At 44.6% G+C, this 25,389-nt stretch overlaps 1 protein-coding gene across 3 annotated transcripts; it reads right to left on the bottom strand.

Annotated features, from left to right (window-relative positions):
- Positions 1-1,782: 1,782 nt before the first annotated feature.
- On the bottom strand, positions 1,783-25,379 carry LOC120528129 (gastrula zinc finger protein XlCGF57.1-like). 3 transcript variants are annotated; one of them, XM_039752179.1, is made up of 3 exons: positions 25,038-25,379; positions 9,094-9,609; positions 1,783-3,510 (listed from the first exon to the last, which is right to left on the bottom strand). In XM_039752179.1, exons 2-3 carry the CDS (start codon positions 9,491-9,493, stop codon positions 2,075-2,077), a joined length of 1,836 nt encoding a protein of 611 aa, XP_039608113.1. In that variant the 5' UTR covers positions 9,494-9,609; positions 25,038-25,379; the 3' UTR covers positions 1,783-2,074. The 3 variants fall into 3 exon arrangements, with proteins under 3 accessions (XP_039608113.1, XP_039608112.1, XP_039608114.1); XM_039752178.1 differs by having other exon boundaries at positions 25,258-25,379; XM_039752180.1 differs by lacking the exon at positions 25,038-25,379 and adding an exon at positions 16,938-16,967.
- Between the last annotated feature and the right edge of the window lie 10 nt (positions 25,380-25,389).

Below are 25,389 nucleotides of genomic sequence, written 5' to 3'. Positions count from 1 at the left end.
TGATAGCAATTGACAAAAAGAATTCATACTTCATTGCAGAATGACAGAATGTGAGGGTTCCCCTAGAGTGCTTTGTAAGAGATTGCTGGCCGGGATGCCCCAAGCATGGAAGGATAGGGGAAGGCAGCAACTTTTGGACACTGCCTCCCTCAAGACACTAGATGGCAGCTCCCCTGGAGTGTAGCAGTGCCCCAGATTTCCACAGATCATCCTGGGACTTGGAGTTCACTATCTCAGCCCTGTTGGGTGCTGCCAGGTGGTGCTGTGAAAGGACCAGGGCAGTCAGGCTTCCCTTATTGCCCAGAAGTACTAGGAAGTCATGAGGACTGAAGCCCTGAAGTACTTTTGGGCTGATTAAACAACTGGAATTCTCCATCTGACCTGGAAGTGCTGACAAATCACGTGGGAGGAAGAACAGAAGCACTTCCGGGTCAAGGACTATATATAAAGGACTGCTGAAGACCCAGCAGACGAGCCAGAGTTGGGTGGAGGTGGACGAAGCTTGCTGGGAGTTGTGGAGGAGAAAGAAAGAGATTTGTGGTTGTGTTAATTGATCACTTGCCTGTTTATTTAGGGACACTATACAAGAAGAAAAAAGAATTTAAATACTTCTTGTTGCTTTTACCTGGTGTCCTGCGTGTGTCTGTCTGTTGAGTTAAAAGTCCAACAGTGACCCTTAGCATCCACAGCCTCTTTCTCCTGTGCAATTTGGCTCAAAAATGAATCAGCACATTCACAACAAGCCTGACTTGGCGAAGTGACTTCTTCATTTCCAGTATATCTTCTTTTGTAATTCTTAGGGGGGGGGGTTAACAGAAATTTGCAAGACATCTAAATGGGCTTGGAAGTTTCTTTTTCATAAATTTCTTTTTCTCCTGATCTCAGCCCCTCTGGTAGAATTCTGAGGGTTTTATTAAACATTTAGAACATTTCTGTTTGCACTTTTCTGTTGCTTATTTTTGTTCTGGCTGTCCAGGGTGACTTCTCCAGTGCCTCTTAAGAAAGCTGTTGTTTGAAATACTGTGAACATCTGTGAGGTCTTTTACCAGTACGAATTCTATTATGGTTATCAAGGCCACTGCTGTCTGACAGTCATTACCTCATTAGGGACAACAAGAATGTTTTCAGTTCAATTCGGTTTATTTTTGTCTACAGCTTGTCATAGAGTGCGTGCGCATGAGCGCTGTGACATGTTCACAAGTAAAATACAAATACAGACTTTATTAACTTACATAATGTGTACTTATAATGGCAGCTTTGTTTCGATAATAGGACCATAACATCATCTGTCATCATCTGTTGTGAACTATGGCCAGTCATTCATCCAGGCCAATGCCCCCACGCCAGCAGCATGGAGGTGCCCCGAAATCCAGCAGGGCATCATGGATATTGGAGTTTTCCTTCACAGCCCTGCTGGATACCATGAGGGCCGGAAGGGGACTCTGCAGGGAGGCTCAGAGACTTGTATTTGCCCTATACCCTGGAAGTACGTTCTGGTCACAGGGACAGAGGAAATTACGTACTTCTGGGATGATAAAGAAGAGTTTTTATCTGACCCAGAAGTATTACCAATCACATGGACAGAGAGGAGCGAAACACTTCCGGGTCAAGGACTATAAAGGACTCTGGGAAATCCCAGACAAATGAGCTGAGCTAGGTGGCAGGGTGGCAATGCGTCTGGGAGAGTGGAGGATTATTGATTATTGGGAGTTGTGTTTATTTATATGAGTATTGTGGAGAGGAGGGTGCTTTGTGCACATCATTATTATAAAATAAATAATTATTGGACTTTTGTCTGGTGTCTGGCATATAGTCTGAGGGTGCAAGGGGACAACAGTGGCCCCAATCTGTCACACTGTCCATTAAGTAATTGCTGAAATATGGAGGAAAACCATGGAGCTGTCCTGAACCCAGTTTCTGCCCAGTATGAATTATTATGTGCTGCTAAAATGTACCTTTTTGTGAAATTCACTTACCCTCTTTCAGAATATCTCAGAGTGAACTTCTAACACTGGGTTCTGTGCGTGAACTGTCACAATCTAGTCAGGACATCTCTACTGCACTACCGTAACTGTCATTCCTGTAAAGTTGAAGCAAGTCCTTGCTGTGGCACCTGATCAGTTCCTAATGATGCCTTTTCTTGCAGTACGTACACAGTAGTGGTTATTGGTAGGGTGACTAAAAATACTGGAAGTTTCTTTTGATGAGACTCGCTTACTTCAGCACCCCGGCAAAGTATTGGTAGGTTCTTTTGACCAGCTAGTTTAGCTCGGATTTGTTTCTCTCTAGTGTGCATGTCTGAGTGGTAGTTAAGGCTTCTTCTTTGTGAAAATTGTTTACCACATTCAGGACAACAGTACGGCTTCTCTCCAGTATGAATTTGTGTGTGCTGACGAAGAGAGCTACTGTAAGAGAATCGTTTGCCACATTCAGGACAGCAATATGGCTTCTCTCCGGTATGAATTCTTGTATGCTGCTGAAGGCCACTACGGTGAAAGAATTGTTTGCCACATTCAGAACAAGAACAGGTCTTTTCTCCAGTATGAACTCGCATGTGTCTTTGGAGACTGCTAGGACTATGACATTGTCTACCACATTCTGAACAGCAATATGTTTGTTTTTCTCTAGTGTGAAATCTTGTGTGGCTCTGAAGAGCGCTGCTATCAGAAAATTGTTTACCACACTCAGAACAGCAAGACGGCTTCTCTCCAGTGTGAATCTGTGAGTGCCTCTGAAGTGTGCTACCATCCGAAAGCTGTTCGCCACACTCTGAATAACAGTAAGGTTTCTCTGCAGTGTGAATTCTAATGTGTCTCTGTAGGCCACTTTTATGTATGAATCGTTTGCCACATTCACTACAACAATAAGGCTTCTGTCCGCTGTGAATTCTCAAGTGGACATTAAAATGACCTAAAAATGAGAATACTTTACCACACTCCGAACAGCAATAAGGTTTCTCTCCAGTGTGAATCTTTTTATGATTTTGAAGATCACACTTATAAGAAAATCCTTTACCACATTCGACACAGCTGTATGGCTTCTCTCCAGTATGAACACGTGTGTGGCGTTGAAAAGCACTGTTATCATGGAACTGCTTGCCACACTCTGGACAGCAGTGAAACGTTTTTCCACTGTGAATTTTTTTATGTCTGAGTAGATTTTTTCTGTGTGGAAATAGTTTGACACATTCAGAACAGGGATATGGCTTCTGATTGGCATGAATTGACTTATCTTTACAGTCAGATTTGTCGTTAGAAGTTTTTCCAAACTCTCGGCTTGTGTACAAGGCCTCTTCATCTCTATTATGTGCTTGTTCATCAGTGTTGATGACTTCTGTTTGTTCATGTTTGGCAGTGGGGAGAGAACTGCACTGGAAAGACACTGTAGTCAAATTATCTGACCTTCTTGGTGATTTCTTCATTATCTCCTTGTCCTGTTCCTGTTGCCGACTGCACTGAAGAGAAGTCTGAGAAAATGAAGACATAGCAAAGCTGTAGCTCTTCTGAAAATCTGCAATAATACAAACATTTCAGTCATTTTTAAATGTATATATTATTATAAAAGAGAAACCTGTCTCACTGGTTAATGCTGCGGCCTCACCTCTCAGGTCTGTTTCTTCTCTGTCCACTGAATGGCCTTTTCCCATTCACCTCCGATCTGTTTCTCCATCTTCTTCTCATTCTACATATACATGTCTGCTGTGTTAATCGCTGTCTGGTGTGACTGAGGGTGGTCATGTGTGTGCCAGTGTCCCCTGCAGTGGACTTGTGACTGATTCGCTTCAAACGCTGCCTGTGACCCCAGGTGAAGAAAATGGATGACTGGATTAGTGAGATCTGACAAGTAAAACTGATAAAGTGTGGCTGTCAGGAGGATTCGGCCAACTCAAGCTGCCCCCTACTCACTGCTCCTGCTAAGCCTTACTTACTCTTGTTGTTCCTCTCACCCATATCCTTCTTGTCTTTAAAGGGACCCTTCAGTGGATGGGTTATCTTCAATGATGGACTCGGTTCCAGAGTTCCGTTGTATTCAATTCATGATGATCTAAGGCGGCGCAGCGAGTGGCAGCCTTTCCTGCAGCTCCGTGTACGACTTTACCGTCAGCAGCACAGGAGCGCCACAGGGGACTGTACTTTCTCCGGTCCTGTTCAGCCAACATACATCGGATTTCCAATACGACTCAGAGTCCTGCCACGTGCAAAAGTTCGCTGATGACACTGCTATTGTGGGTTGCATCAGGGGTGGGCAGGAGGAGGAGTATAGGAACCTAATCAAGGACTTTGTTAAATGGTGCGACTCAAACCACCTACACCTGAACACCAGCAAGACCAAGGAACTGGTGGTGGATTTTAGGAGGCCCAGGCCCCTCATGGACCCCATGCAGCTGGATGATAAATTGGACTGGACTGCCAATACTCGCCATACCTGCGCCACCACCACCTACTCAAAGCTTCATGATGCTCTAACAATGATGGACGGATTAACACTAGAATTACCAGAGCCTACGAAAAAACTCGTAATTCCGTCCCACCTTAAACTGCTTCTTAAATCCCTTCACACCTCTCCGCCAGCCTTTGTCTTCTAAATGTGCTGATAAAGAGCAGCCGCTATTCCATCCCCCACCAATTTAGAACGTGCACGAACTTCTCTCAGCTCATGCCTTGATTGAGTATCTGGGAGTGAAGTGGAGATTTAGAGTGAAATAATAGATCGTTGTTTGGAACACATGCATTTCATGTCTGTTCCGTTTCTACAGTAATCTGTGTCAAGACATTGTTAAAACAGAAACGTTTTTTATATTCTAGTAGCAGATGACAAAATGTAGGCATAAATTATATAATGTATGAAGCCTGAAGTCCAAATAGCAAAGAAACATTTTCACAAGAATAACACAATTGCACTTTTATTCAAACATATAACTGCAGAAAGAAAAAGCCGCCTTAACATGCGACATTGACACCAGTTTACTATAACTGACTCCGTGGTTCAATAGATACAGCCCCCGCTTGGGAATCAAGGGGTCACGGGTTCGATCCTGCGCCCTCCCTTTTGAGAAGTAAACTGTTCTTAGTCTTACTGTTTTAGAATAAAAACATACATTTGATTTCAGTCTGTAACAGCCGTGCAATTTATGATCTTTGTAAAGGTTAGCTTTTTTTTTTTTTATTCACTTTTCACTCTTTCAGTCGCGTTCAGAATCAATCCATACAACCCCATCTGACACGGCTGTTTTCACTAAAGACGCGCTATAGCTCTGCAGTGTACCACGATGCATACTAACGCCCCCGGTTCTGACACACAAACGCTGGCGAAGCTGCCTTCTTCGTATCTCACCATCACTTGCTTTTCTTTTTATTCAGTTTTATTGAGTGTTCCTGCCAGTCCCCGCATGTTGCTGTATGCTTTTTCTTTTTCACCCCAGGACATGCAGAAGAAAGAATGGTAAAGACCAACTTCGGCGCTATATGCAATCATCAGACACTCCCCATCTGCCCGTGTCGTTCAAACACAGGAACATATATTGGTGTAAAAGTATAACAAAAGTGCACTTTTATTCAAGTGCACTTTTTCCATCGCCTTTTCCTGTAAGAAGCAGTGTACACCCTCTTCCACGCGGTGGTGTGCTGAGGAGGCAGCATAAAGAAGAAGGACATATCATGCCTGGACAAACTGGTGAGGAAGGCAGGCTCTATTGTAAGCACGGAGCTGGACAGTTTGATATCATTGGCAGAGCGACGGGCGCTGAGCAGACTCCTGTCAATCATGGAGAATCCACTGCATCCACTGAACAGGATCATCTCCAGACAGAGGAGAAGCTTCAGCGACAGACTGCTGTCACCGTCCTGCTCCACTGACAGACTGAGGAGACCCCACACTATGCGACTCTTCAATTCCACCCGGTTTGGGGGGTAAACGTTAACATTATACAAAGTTATTGTCTGTTATACCTGCATTGTTATCACTCTTTAATTTAATATATATTTTTTTATCAGTATGCTGCTGCTGGAGTATGGGAATTTCTCCTTGGGATTAATAAAGTATCTAATAAAGTATCTATCTATCTATTGACAGTGAAAGGCTGAGTGGCTAAACAACCTACAGTCTGCAATGTGAATTTGGGTTTTCTTTTCTTTCTTGTGATTTATTTTATAAAACTGAGATGCTTTAAAAATCTTATTTAAAAAAAAAAATAAATAAACATAGCTATATCTGTGATAGCACAGCAGCTCACAACTGCAGCTCAATGCTTAGTGGAATAACTACAGAGGAACTGGGGGTTGGGGGCTCAGCTGCACACCCTAAAGCTGACCAACAGCAACTGGAATGCAATAACTTGGATTGGTTTTCTATGCTGCTGCAGTGGTCTAGCATTCTGGGGTCAAATCGTGCACTCAGATGTTTATAAAAGTTCTCTATATATCTGCTCACATCATCCTAAGGAGACTCCAGCTCTTCTTTCACATTCTCCGGAAAACGTGCAGGTCAGGTGAACTGGTTAGTCTAAACTGGTCCAATGTGGGTGTTTTTCCCTGAAAAAATGTCCTTCTATCACAGGGGCGTCCCATATGGGCAAGGTCCCCAGTTCTATCTATACAGGATGGTCCAGATCGAATTATGCAGATCCAGATTGCGTGGACGGCGGTGACGATTCCAGTTCGGCGTGAAGACAATTCTTCATGTCGTCAGTTCGCACACTTCTTCATAGTCTGGGATTTACAGGTGATTTTCTATGTAATAAACTTAAGTTACAGCATAATGATAATTGCATAATTAGATCTGGACCACCCTATAAATATTATATATGATATTATATATATATATATATATATATATATAAATATATATATATATACTGCTCAAAAGAATTAAAGGAACACTTTTTAATCAGAGTATAGCATCAAGTCAATGAAACTTCTGGGATATTAATCTGGTCAGTTAAGTAGTAGAGGGGGTTGTTAATCAGTTTCAGCTGCTGTGGTGTTAATGAAATTAACAACAGATGCACTAGAGGGGCAACAATGAGATGACCCCCAAAACAGGAATGGTTTAACAGGTGGAGGCCACTGACATTTTTCCCTCCTCATCTTTTCTGACTGTTTCTTCACTAGTTTTGCATTTGGCTACAGTCAGTGTCACTACTGGTAGCATGAGGCGATACCTGGACCCTACAGAGGTTGCACAGGTAGTCCAACTTCTCCAGGATGGCACATCAATACGTATCATTGCCAGAAGGTTTGCTGTGTCTCCCTGCACAGTCTCAAGAGCATGGAGGAGAATCTAGGAGACAAGCAGTTACTCTAGGAGAGCTGGAGAGGGCCATAGAAGGTCCATAACCCATCAGCAGGACCAGTATCTGCTCCTTTGGGCAAGGAGGAACAGGATGAGCACTGCCAGAGCCCTACAAAATGACCTCCAGCAGGCCACTGGTGTGAATGTCTCTGACCAAACAATCAGAAACAGACTTCATGTCTACTGCGCCCTGTGCTCACTGCACAGCACCGGGGAGCTCAATTGGCATTTGCCATAGAATACCAGAATTGGCAGGTCCACCACTGGCGTCCTGTGCTTTTCACAGATGAGAGCAGGTTCACCCTGAGTATATGTGAAAGACGTGAAAGGGTCAGGAGAAGCCGTGGAGAATATTATGCTGCCTGTAACATCGTTTAGCATGACTGGTTTGGTGGTGGGTCAGTGATGATCTTGGAGGCATATCCATGGAGCGACTCACAGACCTCTACAGGCTAGACAACGACATCTTGACTGCCATTAGGTATCAGGATGAAATCCTTGGACCCATTTTCAGACCCTACGCTGGTGCAGTAGGTCCTGGTTTCCTCCAAATGCACGACAATGCCCAGCCTCATGTGGCAAGAGTATGCAGGCAGTACCTGGAGGATGAAGGAATTGAAACAATTGAATGGCCTTCACGATCCCCTGACTTAAACCCAATAGAACATCTGTGGGACATTATGTTTCGGTCCATTAGGTGCCGCCAGGTTGCTCCTCAGACTGTACAACCGCTCAGGGATGCCCTCTACAGATCTGGGAGGAAATGCCACAAGACACCATCCGTCGTCTCATTAGGAGCATGCCCCGACGTTGTCAAGCATGCATACAAGCTCGTGGGGGCCACACAAGATACTGAAAAGCATTTTGAGTAGCAGAAATTAAGTTTTTGAAAAAATGGACTAGCCTGCCACATCTTCATTTCACTCTGATTTTAGGGTTTCTACACAATTGAGCCCTCTGTAGGCAAAAAACTTTTATTTCCATTAAAAGACTTGGCCTCCTTTTGTTCCTAAGACATTGCCCTGTCGTTATTTGTATAGATATCCAACGTCATATTGAGATCTGATGTATCTAATGTGTTTCTTTAAAGTGTTCCTTTAATTTTTGTGAGCAGTGTATATATATATATATATCATACTCCTAAATACACACTTAATATTATGGATTAATTTCCCACATATCTTATTTGTGTGTATTATATAATCAGTGTAAGGTCAATTCTGTGACCTGAGCAAAATATGGATGAATTTACAAGCTTTAGGAATCTGCTTTCAGAGTAAATGTCTGCCTGTATGAGGTTGCTGTGGAAAACAATTACTACACACAAATCACCTTGTTTGAATGACACTTGGCACAGCATTATGATTTTTTTTTTCTTTTGTGAACATTTGTCCCTTACGTAAACCACAGGGGATAACATTAATATTTTTAGAAAGGTATGATTCTTTGATTACATTAAACACAATTCTGGTGATCTTGTACTACTAAAATACAGCTTTTTATGGGAAAGTCTTATACTGGACATTTTTCTGAATGTGAGGAACCGTTGCTGGATTATATGAATTTCCCCTTGGGATTAATAAAGTATCTATCTATCTATCTATCTATCTATCTATCTATCTATCTATCTATCTATCTATCTATCTATCGCTTGTTAGATCAGCTACAGTTAGTCGTTATGCACTCAAGCAGTTGGTCTTTGTTTGAATTTTTCATTCGCATTTCCACCCACTGAAAACACCAAGACAAACACAAGAAGAGCCTGTAAATGTTACCACTTAAACATTTAATCACAGTACTTACTCTTAGGTGACTGTTGCTCTTTTCTCCTGTTTCCTTCCCCGATTTTCTCCTCATACTCAGATAACTCCAATTTCAGTTCTACAGAATTCTGCTGGGTAGCCAGCTGTCCCATATTAGAGACCCAATGCTGTAAACTGGAATGTGAGTCTTCAGAATTCTCTTGTTTGAAAACATTCCTAGTTTCAAGGTATTGCAGTTCAGGGCTAACTGAGAAATCTTTGGAGTCCTCAACTTTAACTTCAGGAATCTCCTCCTTACAATCCTCCTCTTTGAAAACTGAAATCCTTTCTTCAAAGGCCTCTTGCTTCACACACACTTCTTCTGGTGCGCCCCATTCCGAGTCCTCTTTTTGAATACGTGCCACTTTTTCACCCTTGTTGTCATCGTTGGCGGAAGCCATCCTCCGTGTACAACTCTTCTCTCCCCTACTAATTCTCACCTGGACAGCCCTGTCCTGGAGGCCAATAGACACCTCACTGCATGGTCATGTGACTTGGGAAGGAGGCTCCTTTTTATCTGCCAAAATAAAAAGTGATACAATTACTTCACAGACAACAAACATCAATTTGAGCACACTTCAGTGTTAACTTCAAATTTTTAACAAACAAAGAAAACTGACAACTAAAAGGATATGTGAGATGTGAAATGCTGCAATCCCTAAATGTCAGCCTAAGAAGCAGGCAGCAGATTTGGAGTGAAAACCTATTTGATATAAAGATGAAGTCCAGCTGACTGAGTCAAACCCAAGAACAGCAAAGGAGTGAAAGTTTAAAAATCGGGAGTGATCTCCCCTCGACTTTTTCTTATACTCAGATATAGGGATGGATATTTGAGGAGTAAACCGCAAGACAATGATTATATTTTTGTATAATGTACATTAAAGAACCATCAAAAACAAATCAAATTATTAATATATTGAACAATTATTATAAAAGCAAAGTTGAAGAAATTGGACTCTGCAGCTGCATGAATAAAAGGTAAAGTACCACTTCTGGTGAGCAGAAATAGCTCAAAAGTTGATAGAAATCTATGTTTTGTAACTAACACAGTGGAACCTTGGGTCACGACCGTAATTCGTTCCAAAACTCTGGTTGTAACCCGATTTGGTCATGAACCGAAGTAATTTCCCCCATAGGATTGTATGTAAATACAATTAATCTGTTCTGGACCGTACAAGCTCTATGTAAATATATAATTTTTTTAAAGATTTTTAAGCACAAAAATAGTTAATTATACCATAGAATGCACTGTGTAATAGTAAACTAAATGTAAAAACATTGAATAACGCCAAGAAAACCTTGAACAGAGAAAACTAACCTTGCAGTTTCTTTAAACACAAGCCCGGTGCATTCTTTAACTGCCTTCTCGCACTCTCTCTCTCTCTCTCTCTCATGCTCTCGCTCTCTCTCGTGCTCTCTCTCTCCCTGTTTCTCTCTCTTTCTTGCTCTCTCTCTTGCTCTCTCATGCTCTCTCTCTCATTCTCTCTCACTCGCTCGCTCTCTTGTGCTCTCTCTCTCTCGTGCTCTCTCTCTCGCCTGCTTGCTCTCTCGTGCTCTCTCGTGCTTGCTCTCTCGTGCTCTCTCTCTCACTCGCTCACTTGCTCTCTTGTGCGCTCTCTCTCACTCGCTCGTTTGCTCTCTTGTGCGCTCTCTCTCTCATGCTCTCTCTCTCGCCTGTTTGCCCTCTCGTGCTCTCTCTCTCTCTCTCTCTTGCTCACTTGCTCTCCCTCTCTCTCTCTTGCTTTCTCTCACTGCACAGGGAGAGACTGAACACGTGTGGAAATCATCGGCACGTTCGAACTGGAAGAGAAACTGGCTTGTTTGTCACCCGAGTGTGTGGTCGTGAACAGATGCAAAAGTTTGGAGAACTTTTTTGGTCGTAACCCGATTTGTACGTGTTGAGAGACGTTCGTGACCCGAGGTTCCACTGTACTTGTATGCAAAATTTGGTTGACTGAAGTGAAAGTGTACCCAAGTTATCTTGTTTATACACCAACACAGACATAATTCCAAAAACAGTATTTTCGGACTCAGAGAGGTGTGAAACGTCAAGATTCATCAAAATCTCGAAATGGAATTTTTGGACAGTTCCAATACTTTCCCTGTGCCAGTGGTTCTCAGACTGTGGGGTGGGCCCCCCTAGGTGGGGCACGAAGTAACAAAAAGGGGGCACGAAGATGTGAAAAAAAGAAAACAAGAATCGAAAATATGTAACCAAAACAATTTAACTTAAACTATATTCTGATACTAGAAAAATAAATATAGAGTTAGATAAATGTCGATAAAAGTTAAGTAGGTATAATAAAATATGCATCTATGATATATCATTAATTAAAAAAGAACAAATTGGTATTAGTGGGCTCCTTTCAAAATAGTGTTAGGTTTTTTTAAACCTTTAAAATATGTAAAGGTTGAGAAACGCTGCCCTATGCTTCGCACGTGAGAAACTCGGGGAGGTCTAAGATGTCGAGATTCTTTAGACAATTAAAATACTTGCCCCAAACTTTGTATAGGAGACAGTAAAAATGTGGGCTTCTTCATTTAGAATCATTTCATTTTTGCTGTACAGGTTTCCTCAAGTTTAATCAAAATGTAAAAAGAACAGGTCCCAAATTCTGGATTTGGCCTAAACTAAGAGCACCACTTGAGTGAGACTCGGCCTGTGATGTTATTGAGACGCCACACCTCAATTACTGTACAGTGAGACCAACAGAAAGAGACTCTGAAATTGCTTGTGTTCAAGCCTGTGTTTCAGGGGAGCTGCAGCGCCCCCTAGGGACCACACCATGCATAGCAATACAAAGACAATTTTGGGAAAGCATGTTGAAAAGTGCTCAAGAGAAATACTGCCATCAACTGTATGGAAGGAGTATTACTCTTAGTAACCGGCTCCTGCGTCTTTGGCTTGGGTAGCACTTCCAGTTGTTCTCCCTGTCCCTGTGCTTGATGTTCTTCAGATACATTTCAAAGGTGTGCAGGTTATGCTGAGTGGGGTCTCCAAATTAACCCTGGCCTTGGTGCCTATGTGTGACGGACTGACACAGTGGCCATGGTTGGTGGCTAACTAGTATCTGATGCTGTCAGAACAGGCTATGGTCCTCCACCGCCCCAATCCTCTCCATGTAGGACTGGATTGAGCCAGTAAGGTGTCCCTGGGTTATAACAGCTCTTTGTCCCCTAACTCTGCCCTGTTTGGTAAAACAACACAAACATTAGGAGAAATAACATAATGGAAAGAAAGAAAAAAAAATTAATAACAGTGAAATTGGAAATGAATCTTAAACACAAAGTATACGGTATCCTAGTCTCCAAGAGCTGAAGTTTCACAATCCTGACTTTTGAGTAATGCCATGCCATCACTGTCTCCTACCCTGTTAACTTTAACATTGTTGGTTATTTTAAAATTGCCCTCCAGGATTGGTAAAGAATTTCCTCAACGAGTGGGACATGGCGCTCTCCTCCATTCTACATGATGGCCGTCCGCGTCTAAACCTCATGGACCTGAACATCCACGTGGACAGTCTTTTCTCTGGGCTTCCCTCTCTTGATTATCAATTATAAACTCCAACGACCCACATAAATATGCCAACACAACCCTAAAGTGCTGGAGTTTCAAAGGTTTACTCCCAGTCTTAGTTCTGTTAGTAATGGTGTCCTTTCCTCCACTCCACTACTTCCAAAGCAATAAAAGAAAGCTCTCTCCATGTCTCTCATGCCATTCGCATTCCGCCTTTCTCCAGTCTACAAACACTCCTGCTTGTTGTTTCCCCGACTCCTCCAAACTCACACCTTCCTTCCTTTTTCCCCACAAACATCCTCAACTCACTCATCTCTTAAGACTGGGGTGGGCGGCGTCAGTCCTGGAGGGGCCGCAGTGGCTGCAGATTTTCATTCCAACCCTAATTGTTTCAGGAGAAACCAATCTTTGCCAGTCTTAGACCGTATTTCATTTTATGGCTTGTTAGTCCACAATGTCAACAACAACATTTATTTATATAGCACATTTTCATACAAAAAATGCTTTACATAATGAAGAACAGAAAAATAGAAGACACAGAAAAAAAATAAAATAAGTCAACATTAATTAACATAGAATAAGAGTAAGGTCCGATGGCCAGGGAGGAAAGAAAAAACAGACGGCTGGAGAAAAAATAAAATCTGCAGGGATTCGAGACCACCCAGTCCCCTCTGGGCATATGTCAGGTTCTGCCATTGCAGGTTTTGTTCCTTTCCAATGAAATCATCCAAAATGATTTGAAGTCTAAAGCAGATCACTTTCAGTCTGTCCCTTTTTACTCTGAAGTGTTTAATTAACCCAAATAGTGCGTGAAAAATCCACTCGGGTGTAAATGGACACAAGTTAGACAGAGAACTGCTGGCTCCTTTGTCATTTGTATCTTATTGCTAACTTAGGGGGCTCCGCCCCCAGCTCGCTTCACTCGCCCACCATCGGTTTTGGTTAACCCGAAATACATTATAAAGAGATTCTTTTTTTTTCTTGTTAATTGTTACATGCACTCACCTAAAGGATTATTAGGAACACCTGTTCAATTTCTCATTAATGCAATTATCTAATCAACCAATCACATGGCAGTTGCTTCAATGCATTTAGGGGTGTGGTCCTGGTCAAGACAATCTCCTGAACTCCAAACTGAATGTCAGAATGGCAAAGAAAGGTGATTTAAGCAATTTTGAGCGTGGCATGGTTGTTGGTGCCAGACGGGCTGGTCTGAGTATTTCACAATCTGCTCAGTTACTGGGATTTTCATGCACAACCATTTCTAAGGTTTACAAAGAATGGTGTGAAAAGGGAAAAACATCCAGTATGCGGCAGTCCTGTGGGCGAAAATGCCTTGTTGATGCTAGAGGTCAGAGGAGAATGAATGGGCCGACTGATTCAAGCTGATAGAAGAGCAACTTTGACTGAAATAACCACTCGTTACAACCGAGGTATGCAGCAAAGCATTTGTGAAGCCACAACACGTACAACCTTGAGGCGGATGGGCTACAACAGCAGAAGACCCCACCGGGTACCACTCATCTCCACTACAAATAGGAAAAGAGGCTACAATTTGCACGAGCTCACCAAAATTGGACAGTTGAAGACTGGAAAAATGTTGCCTGGTCTGATGAGTCTCGATTTCTGTTGAGACATCCAAATGGTAGAGTCAGAATTTGGCGTAAACAGAATGAGAACATGGATCCATCATGCCTTGTTACCACTGTGCAGGCTGGTGGTGGTGTAATGGTGTGGGGGATGTTTTCTTGGCACACTTTAGGCCCCTTAGTGCCAATTGGGCATCGTTTAAATGCCACGGGCTACCTGAGCATTGTTTCTGACCATGTCCATCCCTTCATGACCACCATGTACCCATCCTCTGATGGCTACTTCCAGCAGGATAATGCATCATGTCACAAAGCTCGAATCATTTCAAATTGGTTTCTTGAACATGACAATGAGTTCACTGTACTAAAATGGCCCCCACAGTCACCAGATCTCAACCCAATAGAGCATCTTTGGGATGTGGTGGAACGGGAGCTTCGTGCCCTGGATGTGCATCCCACAAATCTCCATCAACTGCAAGATGCTATCCTATCAATATGGGCCAACATTTCTAAAGAATGCTTTCAGCACCTTGTTGAATCAATGCCACGTAGAATTAAGGCAGTTGTGAAGGCGAAAGGGGGTCAAACACCGGATTAGTGTGGTGGTCCTAATAATCCTTTAGGTGAGTGTATGTATTATGTTCACCTTTATTTTCGAACTTCAGTAAAAACAATATTTGGAATAAATTTTTCTTCAAGATCGCTTTGGTTTACATCGTGATAATGCAATGTATAACTGTCCGTGAGTGAATTTCGTTTCTTTCTCTCTATTGAACAAAATGACTTTTTCAAATGTTTGTCCCTGTGATTTGTTAATTGTCTTTGCAAAAGCTATTGTCACAGGAAACTGTAAATGTTTTAATATGAATGGCATATCAAGATCTCCTTTGGTGTCTAATGTTATCAGCGGAATATACATTACCTTTCTTGTGGCCTGTTAAAATAGTACATGTCAGAATTGTTCTACCAATTTTGAATATAACTAATCTCGTTCCAGCGCATAGCCCATCCTCAGACATTAATTACGCAATAACATTACGATACATCCTTCTTTCTACAGTAATTCGGCTGGTGGGAGACGGGACGGTGTCAACGGTTGTATATATTCGTCGTGATATTGTAAGTTGATGTGTTCATCTTCCGCACCATCACCACCAACTGTTTCAGGATAGTCTATCGATACGCATTTAACCAATTTGCCGTGTAACCGTTTGACAGTATTCGCGTTAATCTGTTTGAGTTCATCGTTACTCAGTGCTAAGATTGCCCGTGTACTCATTTGTTCTGTTGATATTCCTTCGGGATAAAAGTGACTGCCCGTCTCACTTCAAATCTGTCTGACGTGGATGTCAGTGTGACGTGACTTGACCATGTCGCGTGTTTCGCGGGACATGAAAATGTCTTTCTGAAGTGTGTTGTCGCGGGACGTGAAAGTGGATGTCAGTATGACGTGACTTCAGTGCTGGATCAACCATATAAGCAAAGATTACAAAACTTAGAAGGGGGGCTGATTTTTAACGTCACAGCGAGCAGTACTTCTCCATCTGAAACCACACGTGCAGTATTCCTGTCCTATTCGCATGTCCCCATGTCACTTCTTCTGGCCAGTGCTGGATTAACCATACAAGCAAAGTAAGCACATGCTTAGGGCATCAAGGGTAAAGGGGGCGCCACAAAACTTTTTCATGGCTGAATTTACCACATAAATCATTAAATTAGTTAAATTTATAGCCATTTTCATAATTTAATGAAAAATTAATAATACCTCCCTATGCCGTCACTGTTCATAGATGGCGCCTTACACAATGCGTTCTGCATACTGGTGTCATCTACGATGGGGAATTCCTGTTTCATGGCGATTCCCTTAAATGCCATGTTATGTCAAAATATTGTGAAAGTAATTCCATTCAAAACACTATGTTTTTATATTTTTAAATAATAGTTAACAGTTGATTAAAAATTATTATCATGTAAATTGTTGTGTTTCGTGAATTATCCGTTATTTAACTTAAAATAACTTTCTATCACGTAGAAAGCGTTATTTTCTGTTTTAGGCAAAAACAAAAAATCATCCCAGTTTGAGGAAAAAATATTCTGGTAAGTCTATTTAATTCTGTTCTTGAATATTTTTAAATTCATTTACATTATGTAAAAGTGAAAATCGTACAGCTGATTTCTATTGGATAAAATTGTTTATAACTTTTTTTTTTAATAATAAAGATTATTAACAAATTTATTCAAATAAATTCTTCAAATCTTGTACTGTGTTGAATTTTTGGAATGACATTTTGCAGAATTTTCACAGAGTGAGCAAAGTTCTACAAAATGATAATGTGAACTTAAAAACATGTGCAGATCTGTATGTATCATTAGCTGATCAACTGTGTACTTTACGAAATGAATTTGAAAAATATGAAAAAGAAGCAAAGGGAATGTTACCAGATGTCGATTACAAGGCAGCTACAACTCGCAAACGTATCAGGAAGAAGCTACCCAATGATGGAGGTAAACCAGAAGTATATCTGAATGCCAGAGATAAATTTCATATCAGCACCTTTTGCATAATTGTTGACAAACTTGAAACTGAGATGAAAAGAAGAGGAGAGATATACACAGAAAGAGCGGAGAGATTTTTTAAGTGCAGCTCGAAGCGGGGTGCCACCATCAAGACAGACGTGGAGAGAGCAAACCAGATAAACAAGTTCTTTAACAGGTTTGATCACCCTAACCCACTCTCACCTCGGAGTACTCCATCCTCCAACCATCCATCTGCTGATACCAGCATAGGTGAGACATCCCCACCCACAATTACAGCAGCCCAGGTGAGCAGAGGGCTGAGAAGACTTCGTGCCAGCAAAGCAGCAGGTCCAGATGGTGCATCACCACGACTGCTGAAGGCCTGTGCGTTGGAGCTGGGGAGTCCTCTACAGCGCATCTTCAACCTGAGCCTGGAACAGGGGAGAGTCCCGAAGCTTTGGAAAACATCTTGGATCATCCCAGTCCCAAAGGTATCACATCCTAGTGAGCTGAATGACTTCCAGCCTGTCGCTCTTACATCACATGTGATGAAGACAATGGAATGGCTGCTGCTTCACCACCTGAGGCCACAGGTCCAACACGCCCTCGACCTTCTGCAGTTCGCATACCAGGAGAAGATGGGACGGAGGATGCCATCATCTATATGCTACACCGATCCCTCTCCCACCTGGACAGAGTCAGTGGTGCTGTAAGAATTATGTTTCTGGACTTCTCTAGTGCCTTCAACACCATCCAACCTCTGCTCCTTAGAGACAAGCTGACTGAGATGGGAGTAGACTCACACCTGGTGGCATGGATTGTGGACTATCTTACAGACAGACCTCAATATGTGCATCTTGGGAACTGCAGGTCTGACATTGTGGTCAGCAATACAGGAGCGCCGCAGGGGACTGTACTTTCTCCGGTCCTGTTCAATCTATATACATCAGACTTCCAATATGACTCGAAGTCCTGCCACGTGCAAAAGTTCGCTGACGACACTGCTCTCGTGGGCTGCATCAGGAGTGGACAGGAGGAGGAGTACAGGAACCTAATCAAGGACTTTGTTAAATGGTGTGACTCAAACCACTTACAACTGAACACCAGCAAAACCAAGGAACTGGTGGTGGATTTTAGGAGGCCCAGGCCACTCATGGACCCCGTGATCATCAGAGGTGACTGTGTGCAGAGGGTGCAGACCTATAAATACCTGGGAGTGCAGCTGGATGACAAATTGGACTGGACTGCCAATACTGATGCTCTGTGTAAGAAAGGTCAGAGCCGACTATACTTCATTAGAAGACTGGCGTCCTTCAACATCTGCAATAAGATGCTGCAGATGTTCTACCAGACAGTTGTGGCGAGTGCCCTCTTCTACGCGGTGGTGAGCTGGGGAGGCAGCATAAAGAAGAAGGACGCCTCACGCCTGGACAGACTTGTTAAGAAGGCAGACTCTATTGTAGGATTAAAGTTGGACAGTTTGACATTCGTGGCAGAGTGACGGGCATTAAGCAAACTCTTGTCAATCATGGAGAATCCACTGCATCCACTGAACAGGATCATCTCCAGGCAGAGGAGTAGCCTCAGTGACAGACTTTTGTCACCGTCCTGCTCCACTGACAGACTGAGGAGATCGCTCCTCCACACTATGCGATTCTTCAATTCCACCCGGGGAAGTAAATGCTAACATTACTCAAAGTTATTGTCTGCTTTTACATGCTTTTTTATTACTATTTAATTTAATATTTTTTTTTGTATCAGTATACTGCTGCTGGATTATGTGAATTTCACCTTGGGATTAATAAAGTATCTATCTATCTATTTAATAGTTATTATATCGTGCCTTTATCTATCTATCTATCTATCTATCTATCTGATCTGCCATATGTCACTTCATCATCTACTAACATTGAAAGGTACTCTAAGTACTGTGAAAAGCTGATCGATGCTTACCCAAAGGACTTCAACAGTAATTTCTCAGCAGAACTTCAGCAGTTTCATTTATATGTGCGCCATAAGTTCAGTGCAACAGAAAATGTAAAAACAAGATTCAGTCATGCAGAACTTTATAAAATAATTTTAGAAGACAATATTGAGTGTGCTTTTCCAAATGTAGACATTGTCTTTCGTACATTTTTAACATTAATGGTCACAAACTGGTCCGCTGAGCGCTCATTTTCTCTGTTAAAATATATTAAAAATCCCCTCAGAACAACTATGCATGAAGGCAGGCTGGATGCCTTATCTCTATTATATATAGAAGCAGATGTGTTACGTAAGATTGATTATGAAGATCTAATCAAAGTTTGCGGATAAATTTATTAAGATAAAAATAAAATGAAGCATACAATAAATATTATTTTCCTTCTTGCTATAAGTATGTTTTGTTTAATTTCGATTTTTCGATAATAAAATAAAATTTAATTTTCTAGTTTGTTCTTGTTTTAATATTGTAGCGACCGTGGAGGAGTCTTTTAAGATTTCGAGCGAACTCTGCCGTGCACCTCTCGAAGCTGTCGGCTAGCGGCTTGCCAGCGTCATGCACGCAACTGCACCAAGCTCTTTAAGAAAGAGAACACTCGTGCCCCATACACAGCACGACTCGAGTGTCTCGGTAGTTTGCTTAGATAAAATCTTAGCAATAAACAGCTCTGTCCTGTTGTATCTTTTATTACAGAAGATAGTCAGAAACAAAAGCTCAACATTATCGCGGCCATTGCCAAGGTCAAGCACGAAGACACATGTCAATAAATTGGTACTTTTTTACAAAATAAATAACCCCCGGACGGCGATAACCCAAACCCACCCAACCAATTAAATACAAACACACCATTATTTACAACACAAATGACAATACGTAAATTCGACATACAATAAGCTTTTTATAAATTACCCATAATTTCCCCAAACTATTTACATAAATTACCCATGAGGCGTCACTCCGCCAGCGCTTGCTGCCGGGTTGTTACACAGCCCCTCCTAAGAGGGTTAGTGTCCCCACAACCCTACTCATCACAGATAAAATCACGTAAATGTCCTGGCCGCCGACGGACACGCTTTGTCCTGCCGGAGGTGCCATCACTGGTGTCGGGCTCAGTCCTGTCAATGTCTGACTCGGTGCCGGGGGTGGAGGTTGGAGAACCGCTTATATTTTCGAGTTGTTGTTGCTCTGGGGCCAGTGGGTGGTATGGTGCTAAACGGTCCTTGTGCAGCACCACCCGTCTGCCTCGTCCAGGCATTCGGACTCGGAAAACTACCTCCGATATTTTGTCCAATATTTCTCCCGGTCCTTGCCAATGGTGGGCTAGTTTTGGGGACAATCCCCGTTTCCGTTGCGGGCAAAATACCCACACTTTGTCCCCTGGCTTCAGCGTCGGGCCATGAGCCCCTGAGTCATAAGACCGGTTTTGGCGTGCTCCAGCTCCCTCCAGGGCCTCCCTGGCCAGTCGATGAACGGTGTCCAGCCGCTCTTTTAGCCGTCTAAAATAATCCATTTCGGGCCCACCAATAATCTCAGGCTCAGGGGGTGAGCCAAACACTAAATCCACCGGCGCGCGAAGTTCCCTTCCAAACATCAGCCCCGCTGGCGTGCATTGGCTCGACTCCTGCACTGCTGTCCGATATGCCCATAGGACCAAAGGCAAATGTTGGTCCCAGTCCCGCTGGTGTTGACTGGTCAGAATTGCCAGTTGAGTGGCCAGGGTGCGATTAAATCGCTCGACCAATCCATCACTTTGTGGGTGAAGGGGTGGTCCGGGTCTTTTTCACCCCCAGTCGCTGACACACCTCCCTGAACAAACGGCTCTCAAAGTTCCGCCCTGATCACTGTGGAGCTCGTCCGAACTCCAAATCGAGTGAACATTTCATCCACGAGTTTTTGGGCAGCTGTGGGGGCACTCTGATCCGGAACTGCATACGCCTCTGGCCATTTGGTAAAGTAGTCCATTGCTACCAAAACGTAGCGATTTCCGCTTCCGTTACAGGAAAAGGACCCAGTATGTCCACGCCAATTCTCTCCATGGGTGCCCGACCAGGTATCGTTGCAATGGCGCGTGAGAACGTTGACCAGGTCCTTTTTGTGCAGTGCAGACGTCACAGCAGTGGACGTGTAGCTCTGCGTCTTGCCGACACCCGGGCCAATAAAACCGCTGCCGTAGTCGACGCACTGTCTTAGCGTTCCCGTAATGTCCGGATCCAGCCGCTCCGTGGACCCATCGGAGGACCTCGGCGCAAAGCCTGGGGAACCAGTAGTTGTAGCCGGTCAATTCCTCCCGGTGCGTGCCACCGCCTGTAGATTACGCCATCGTGCAACTCCAAGTTGCCCAACTGAGAGTGGAGTATTTTGAGTTCAGGCCCCTGTGACGACACGGTTTGCCAGTCGGGACGTTCTTGTGTCTCCAACCAGCCCTTTACCTTTTCTAGTGCTTGATCGTTCGCCTGTAACTGCCTCAATTGGTCAATAGTGTACGGCTCCCCTACTCCAACAGTGTCATCTATCCTTGCGGATGCGGACGATGGCCCCAGCCCCCTTTCTTCCTGTCGGCGGCAATATCGACATTCATTGCTGAGGCATGGACGCCTGGAGAGGGCATCAGCGTTGGCATGCTGCCGTCCCGGTCGGTGCTGTATCTCAAAGTCATATTCTTGTAGAATCTCCATCCACCTTGCCACCTGGCCCTCTGGTTGCCTGAAATTCAACATCCAGGTGAGGCTAGCATGGTCAGTCCGCAGTGTGAACCTAGTGCCCAATAGGTAGGGCCGAAAGTGCCGCATCGCTAGGATCACTGCCAACAGTTCCCGCCGAGTGACACAGTAATTCCTCTCCGGTCGACTGAGGCTGCAGCTGTAATAAGCTATCACTCTTTCTCCAGCCTCCCCCTTCTGTGAGAGCACGGCCCCAATCCCCACATTGCTAGCGTCAGTGTCCACCACAAAAGGTTGGTTGGGGTCAGGGTACGCCAGGACGGCGCGCTGACGAGGGCAGCCTTTAACTGTTGGAAGGCGGCTGTGCAGTCCTCCGTCCACCCAAACTGTTGGCCCTTACTCGTTAGTCGGTGCAAAGGGCTGGCAATGGTCGCAAAGTTTTTACTGAATCTTCGTAGTAGGAGGCTAAACCCAAAAGCTCCGCAGTTCAGTGATATTGGCTGGTGGGGCCAGTTGCTCACGGCAGTCACCTTCGCTGGGTCTGTAGCCACCCCACTCGCTGATTACGTGCCCTAGAAACTGAGTCTGTCGGGCGAGAAGATTGCATTTCTCAGGGTTTAACCGCAACCCGGCGCTGAATGGCGGTCAGGACCTCCCTTAAATTGTGCACCGCCTGGTCAAAGTCTCTGGCATGAATCAGCAGGTCATCTAAATAGACCACACAACGGGTTCGGGGAATGTCTTTTAGGACCCGCTCCATTAGTCTTTCAAAGCGTGGCCGGCGCATTACAAAGTCCAAACGGCATTACCTTAAACTGCCACAGCCCTTGTCCGATGGTGAATGCAGTTTTGGGTCGGTCCTCTGCTGCCAGTTCTACCTGCCAATATCCACTGCGCAAGTCCAAAGTGCTGAACCAACGGGATCCAGCCACATAGTCCAATGCATCATCGATGCGAGGCAATGGGTAAGAGTCTTTTCGAGTGACTGCATTTAATTTCCGAAAGTCCACACAAGGCGCCAACCCCGTTTTCTTCCGCACCATGACCATGGGTGCGGCCCAGGACTGTCCAAGGCTCAATGATGTCGTTGGTTACCATCTCGCGAATCAATTCTTGGCAGCTTGGCGTTTTGCAAGAGGCAATCGTGGGGCGCAACCGAATGGGCGGCGTGGCCAGTGTCAATGTGGTGTTTGACTAACGAGGTTCTGGTGCAGTCCTCTTCTCGAGCCGCAAAATGTCCACAAAGTCGTTCAATACTTTCTGGAGTTGCTCCTGCTGTGGCGTGCTCAGCTGTTCACCACTTCGATGGCCCAATTCCTCCACAGCAGCAACCGTCTCAGTGGATGGGTGGTCGTGTGAGGAAAACCGTTGGGGAGCACTGGTCTGAGCTGCAATACTCTCCTGGGGTCCTCTTCAGTCCCTGCATCTTCCGAACAACGGTCGGGAGCCGGTGAGCCGTGGTGTCCAGGCAAATCCAAGCTAACAGCCCTTCCAGGATGATTCCAGCCCGATTGGGCGACACAGTCTCATTACCTACGCAGAGGATGGCCCTGGACACATCAACACATGCTCCCCAGTGGGCCAGCAAGTCTAACCCAATTATGCATTTGTCTTTAATGTCCGAGCCAGAATTCGTGGCTGGTCTGGCTCGTCCCTACTACTACAGTCAATAGTTTCTTTCCGGGCATTTTTGTCCGTTCACCCGTAACCGTGCGCAGTTCGATGTTAGAAGGAGTCCAGTCTTTTGGAAGAGGACCAGCTGTTTGGGCAACACTCCTCTCTGTAATAGACAAATAGTGGACCCGTGTCCACTAAGGCACTACATGGCCGTCCGTCTATAATGCAGTCTAGGTATAGTCCACCTGAAAACCCACAGCGCCCCACTTTAGGGCAGTCATTGCGGAGGGATGCTGAAAATTGGAGCGAGGGTCCCTCACGGCCTCACTCAAGTCGTTTCCGAAGGTGATGTTGTACGAGGCAGGGGACTTGGAGCAGGGCAGTCCCTGGCAAAATGCCCTGGTTCTCCGTGATCGGAAACAGCGGTCCGATCTTTGTCTCTGTCGGGGAATTGATGATGGCTGGGCGACTGACCTCCACACCCTCAGGCTGGTCCCTTTCTACCACTCGCTCAACTGCTCTCGATAGCGGCTTGGGCGTGATGATTGACGTGCGGAGACCCAAACTGTAGTACCTCTTCAGCCCGTTCAGCCTCCCGTAGTGCCTCGCTCAAATGTCTGGGCGACGACAGACAGACATGCTGACGAAGACGCTCTGGTGCAAGGCCCGCAGGAAAGCATGAAGACTGAGTTCTTCCCTTGCTGCTGTCGAGAAAGTAGGGTAACCTTTCCGTACATAGACCCTGATGTCAGCTGCAAATGCTCCCACACTCTCACCTTCACGCCGATGTCGGTTTGTCAGCTCCTCCCTGCTGTGTTCCGCTGAGGTTCTCTGTCCAAAACGACGGGTGAGAGCATCGGTGAGGGCCTGAAGATCACGACACTCCTCAGGCGGCAGGTCGATGAGTACCTGAAGTGCGGGACCCTCCAAGGCAAGGGCCAAGTGTGTTGCAGCTTCCTCGCAGCTCCAACCATTGTGAAGAGCAGCCAGATCCACTTGTGCAAGGTATGGCTCCAGGGCGCCAACCCGCTGTATCGTGGCAGCTTAGCGGGTGACCGTGTGGGGAGGACCGCCGACTGGTGATTTGGGGTGTCGTTGCGGCAGCTACAGGTTCATTCCGGCCGTGCCTAGAAGATCGCAACACTGTCCGGGGAATACTGGCACCCTCAGGCCAGTTTGTCCTTTTTCTCCGTGCAGTTCTGCTGATCAGGCGCTCCAACATAACGCTATTTTCCGAGATGGCACGCTCTATTTCTTCAAGACTCTGTTCCATGACGGCGTCTTCTAAACAGCCTGGTCTCCCACTTCTGACACCAATGTAGCGACCCGTGGAGGAGTCTTTAAGATTTCGAGCGAACTCTGCCGTGCACCTCTCGAAGCTGTCGGCTAGCGGCTTGCCAGCGTCATGCACGCAACTGCACCCAGCTCTTTAAGAAAGAGAACACTCGTGCCCCATACACCGCACGACTCCGAGTGTCTCGGTAGTTTGCTTAGATAAAATCTTAGCAATAAACAGATCTGTCCTGTTGTATCTTTTATTACAGAAGATAGTCAGAAACAAAAGCTCAACATTATTGCGCGGCCATTGCCAAGGTCAAGCACGAAGACACATTTCAATAAATTGGTACTTTTTACAAAATAAATAACCCCCGGACGGCGATAACCCAAACCCACCCAACCAATTAAATACAAACACACCATTATTTACAACACAAATGACAATACGTAAATTCGACATACAATAAGCTTTTTATAAATTACCCATAATTTCCCCGCAAACTATTTACATAAATTACCCATGAGGCGTCACTCCGCCAGCGCTTGCTGCCGGGTTGTTACAATATTTTGAATTACTAGTGTAAGGGGGCACCACAATTACTTAGTGCTTAGGGCATCTAAGGGTCTTAATCCGGCCCTGCTTCTGGTGCTCTATCCGTATTAAAAACGCAACTTGGGAGAATGTCTTGTGAAATTTGGGAGTTTCGGGTTTTTGTGAATTCCTCTGAACTCTAAACTCGGGCTCAATGACGAGCGCGGACGAGCGAGCGGCGGGCTGCTCACCCTCAAAACTATAGGACGTCCGCAGACAGTCGCGACTTCGTGTTCACTCGACTTCTCTCTTTTTTCTTCTTCTTTATCCTCCTCTCTCGATATTCGTAGCGCGAATGTCGCCCTTGATTTTCTAACCCCCGTGACATTTTTGTCCCGGACTTGCACTCGCTTTCCTTTCCTCTGCTCTCACATTGATATTCCTTCCTCCTCGCAATACTTTCGTTCTTACCTAAACTCCTCCTCTTTCTCTTTCTGTCTCCTTTTCTTTGTTTCTTCTGTTCGATGCTGTCTTTAAAATCCTGTTAAGAGTCAAGTATAACAGTCGGAGACGTCAGTCAGCGGAATCGAAGAGAACCGAAGC

Source organism: Polypterus senegalus, chromosome 4 (assembly GCF_016835505.1).
Source record: "Polypterus senegalus isolate Bchr_013 chromosome 4, ASM1683550v1, whole genome shotgun sequence".
In the NCBI taxonomy this organism is placed as follows: Eukaryota; Metazoa; Chordata; class Cladistia; order Polypteriformes; family Polypteridae; genus Polypterus; species Polypterus senegalus.
The sequence above is the reverse complement of the archived record's forward strand: the minus strand, read 5'-3'. Positions and strand labels throughout refer to the sequence as shown.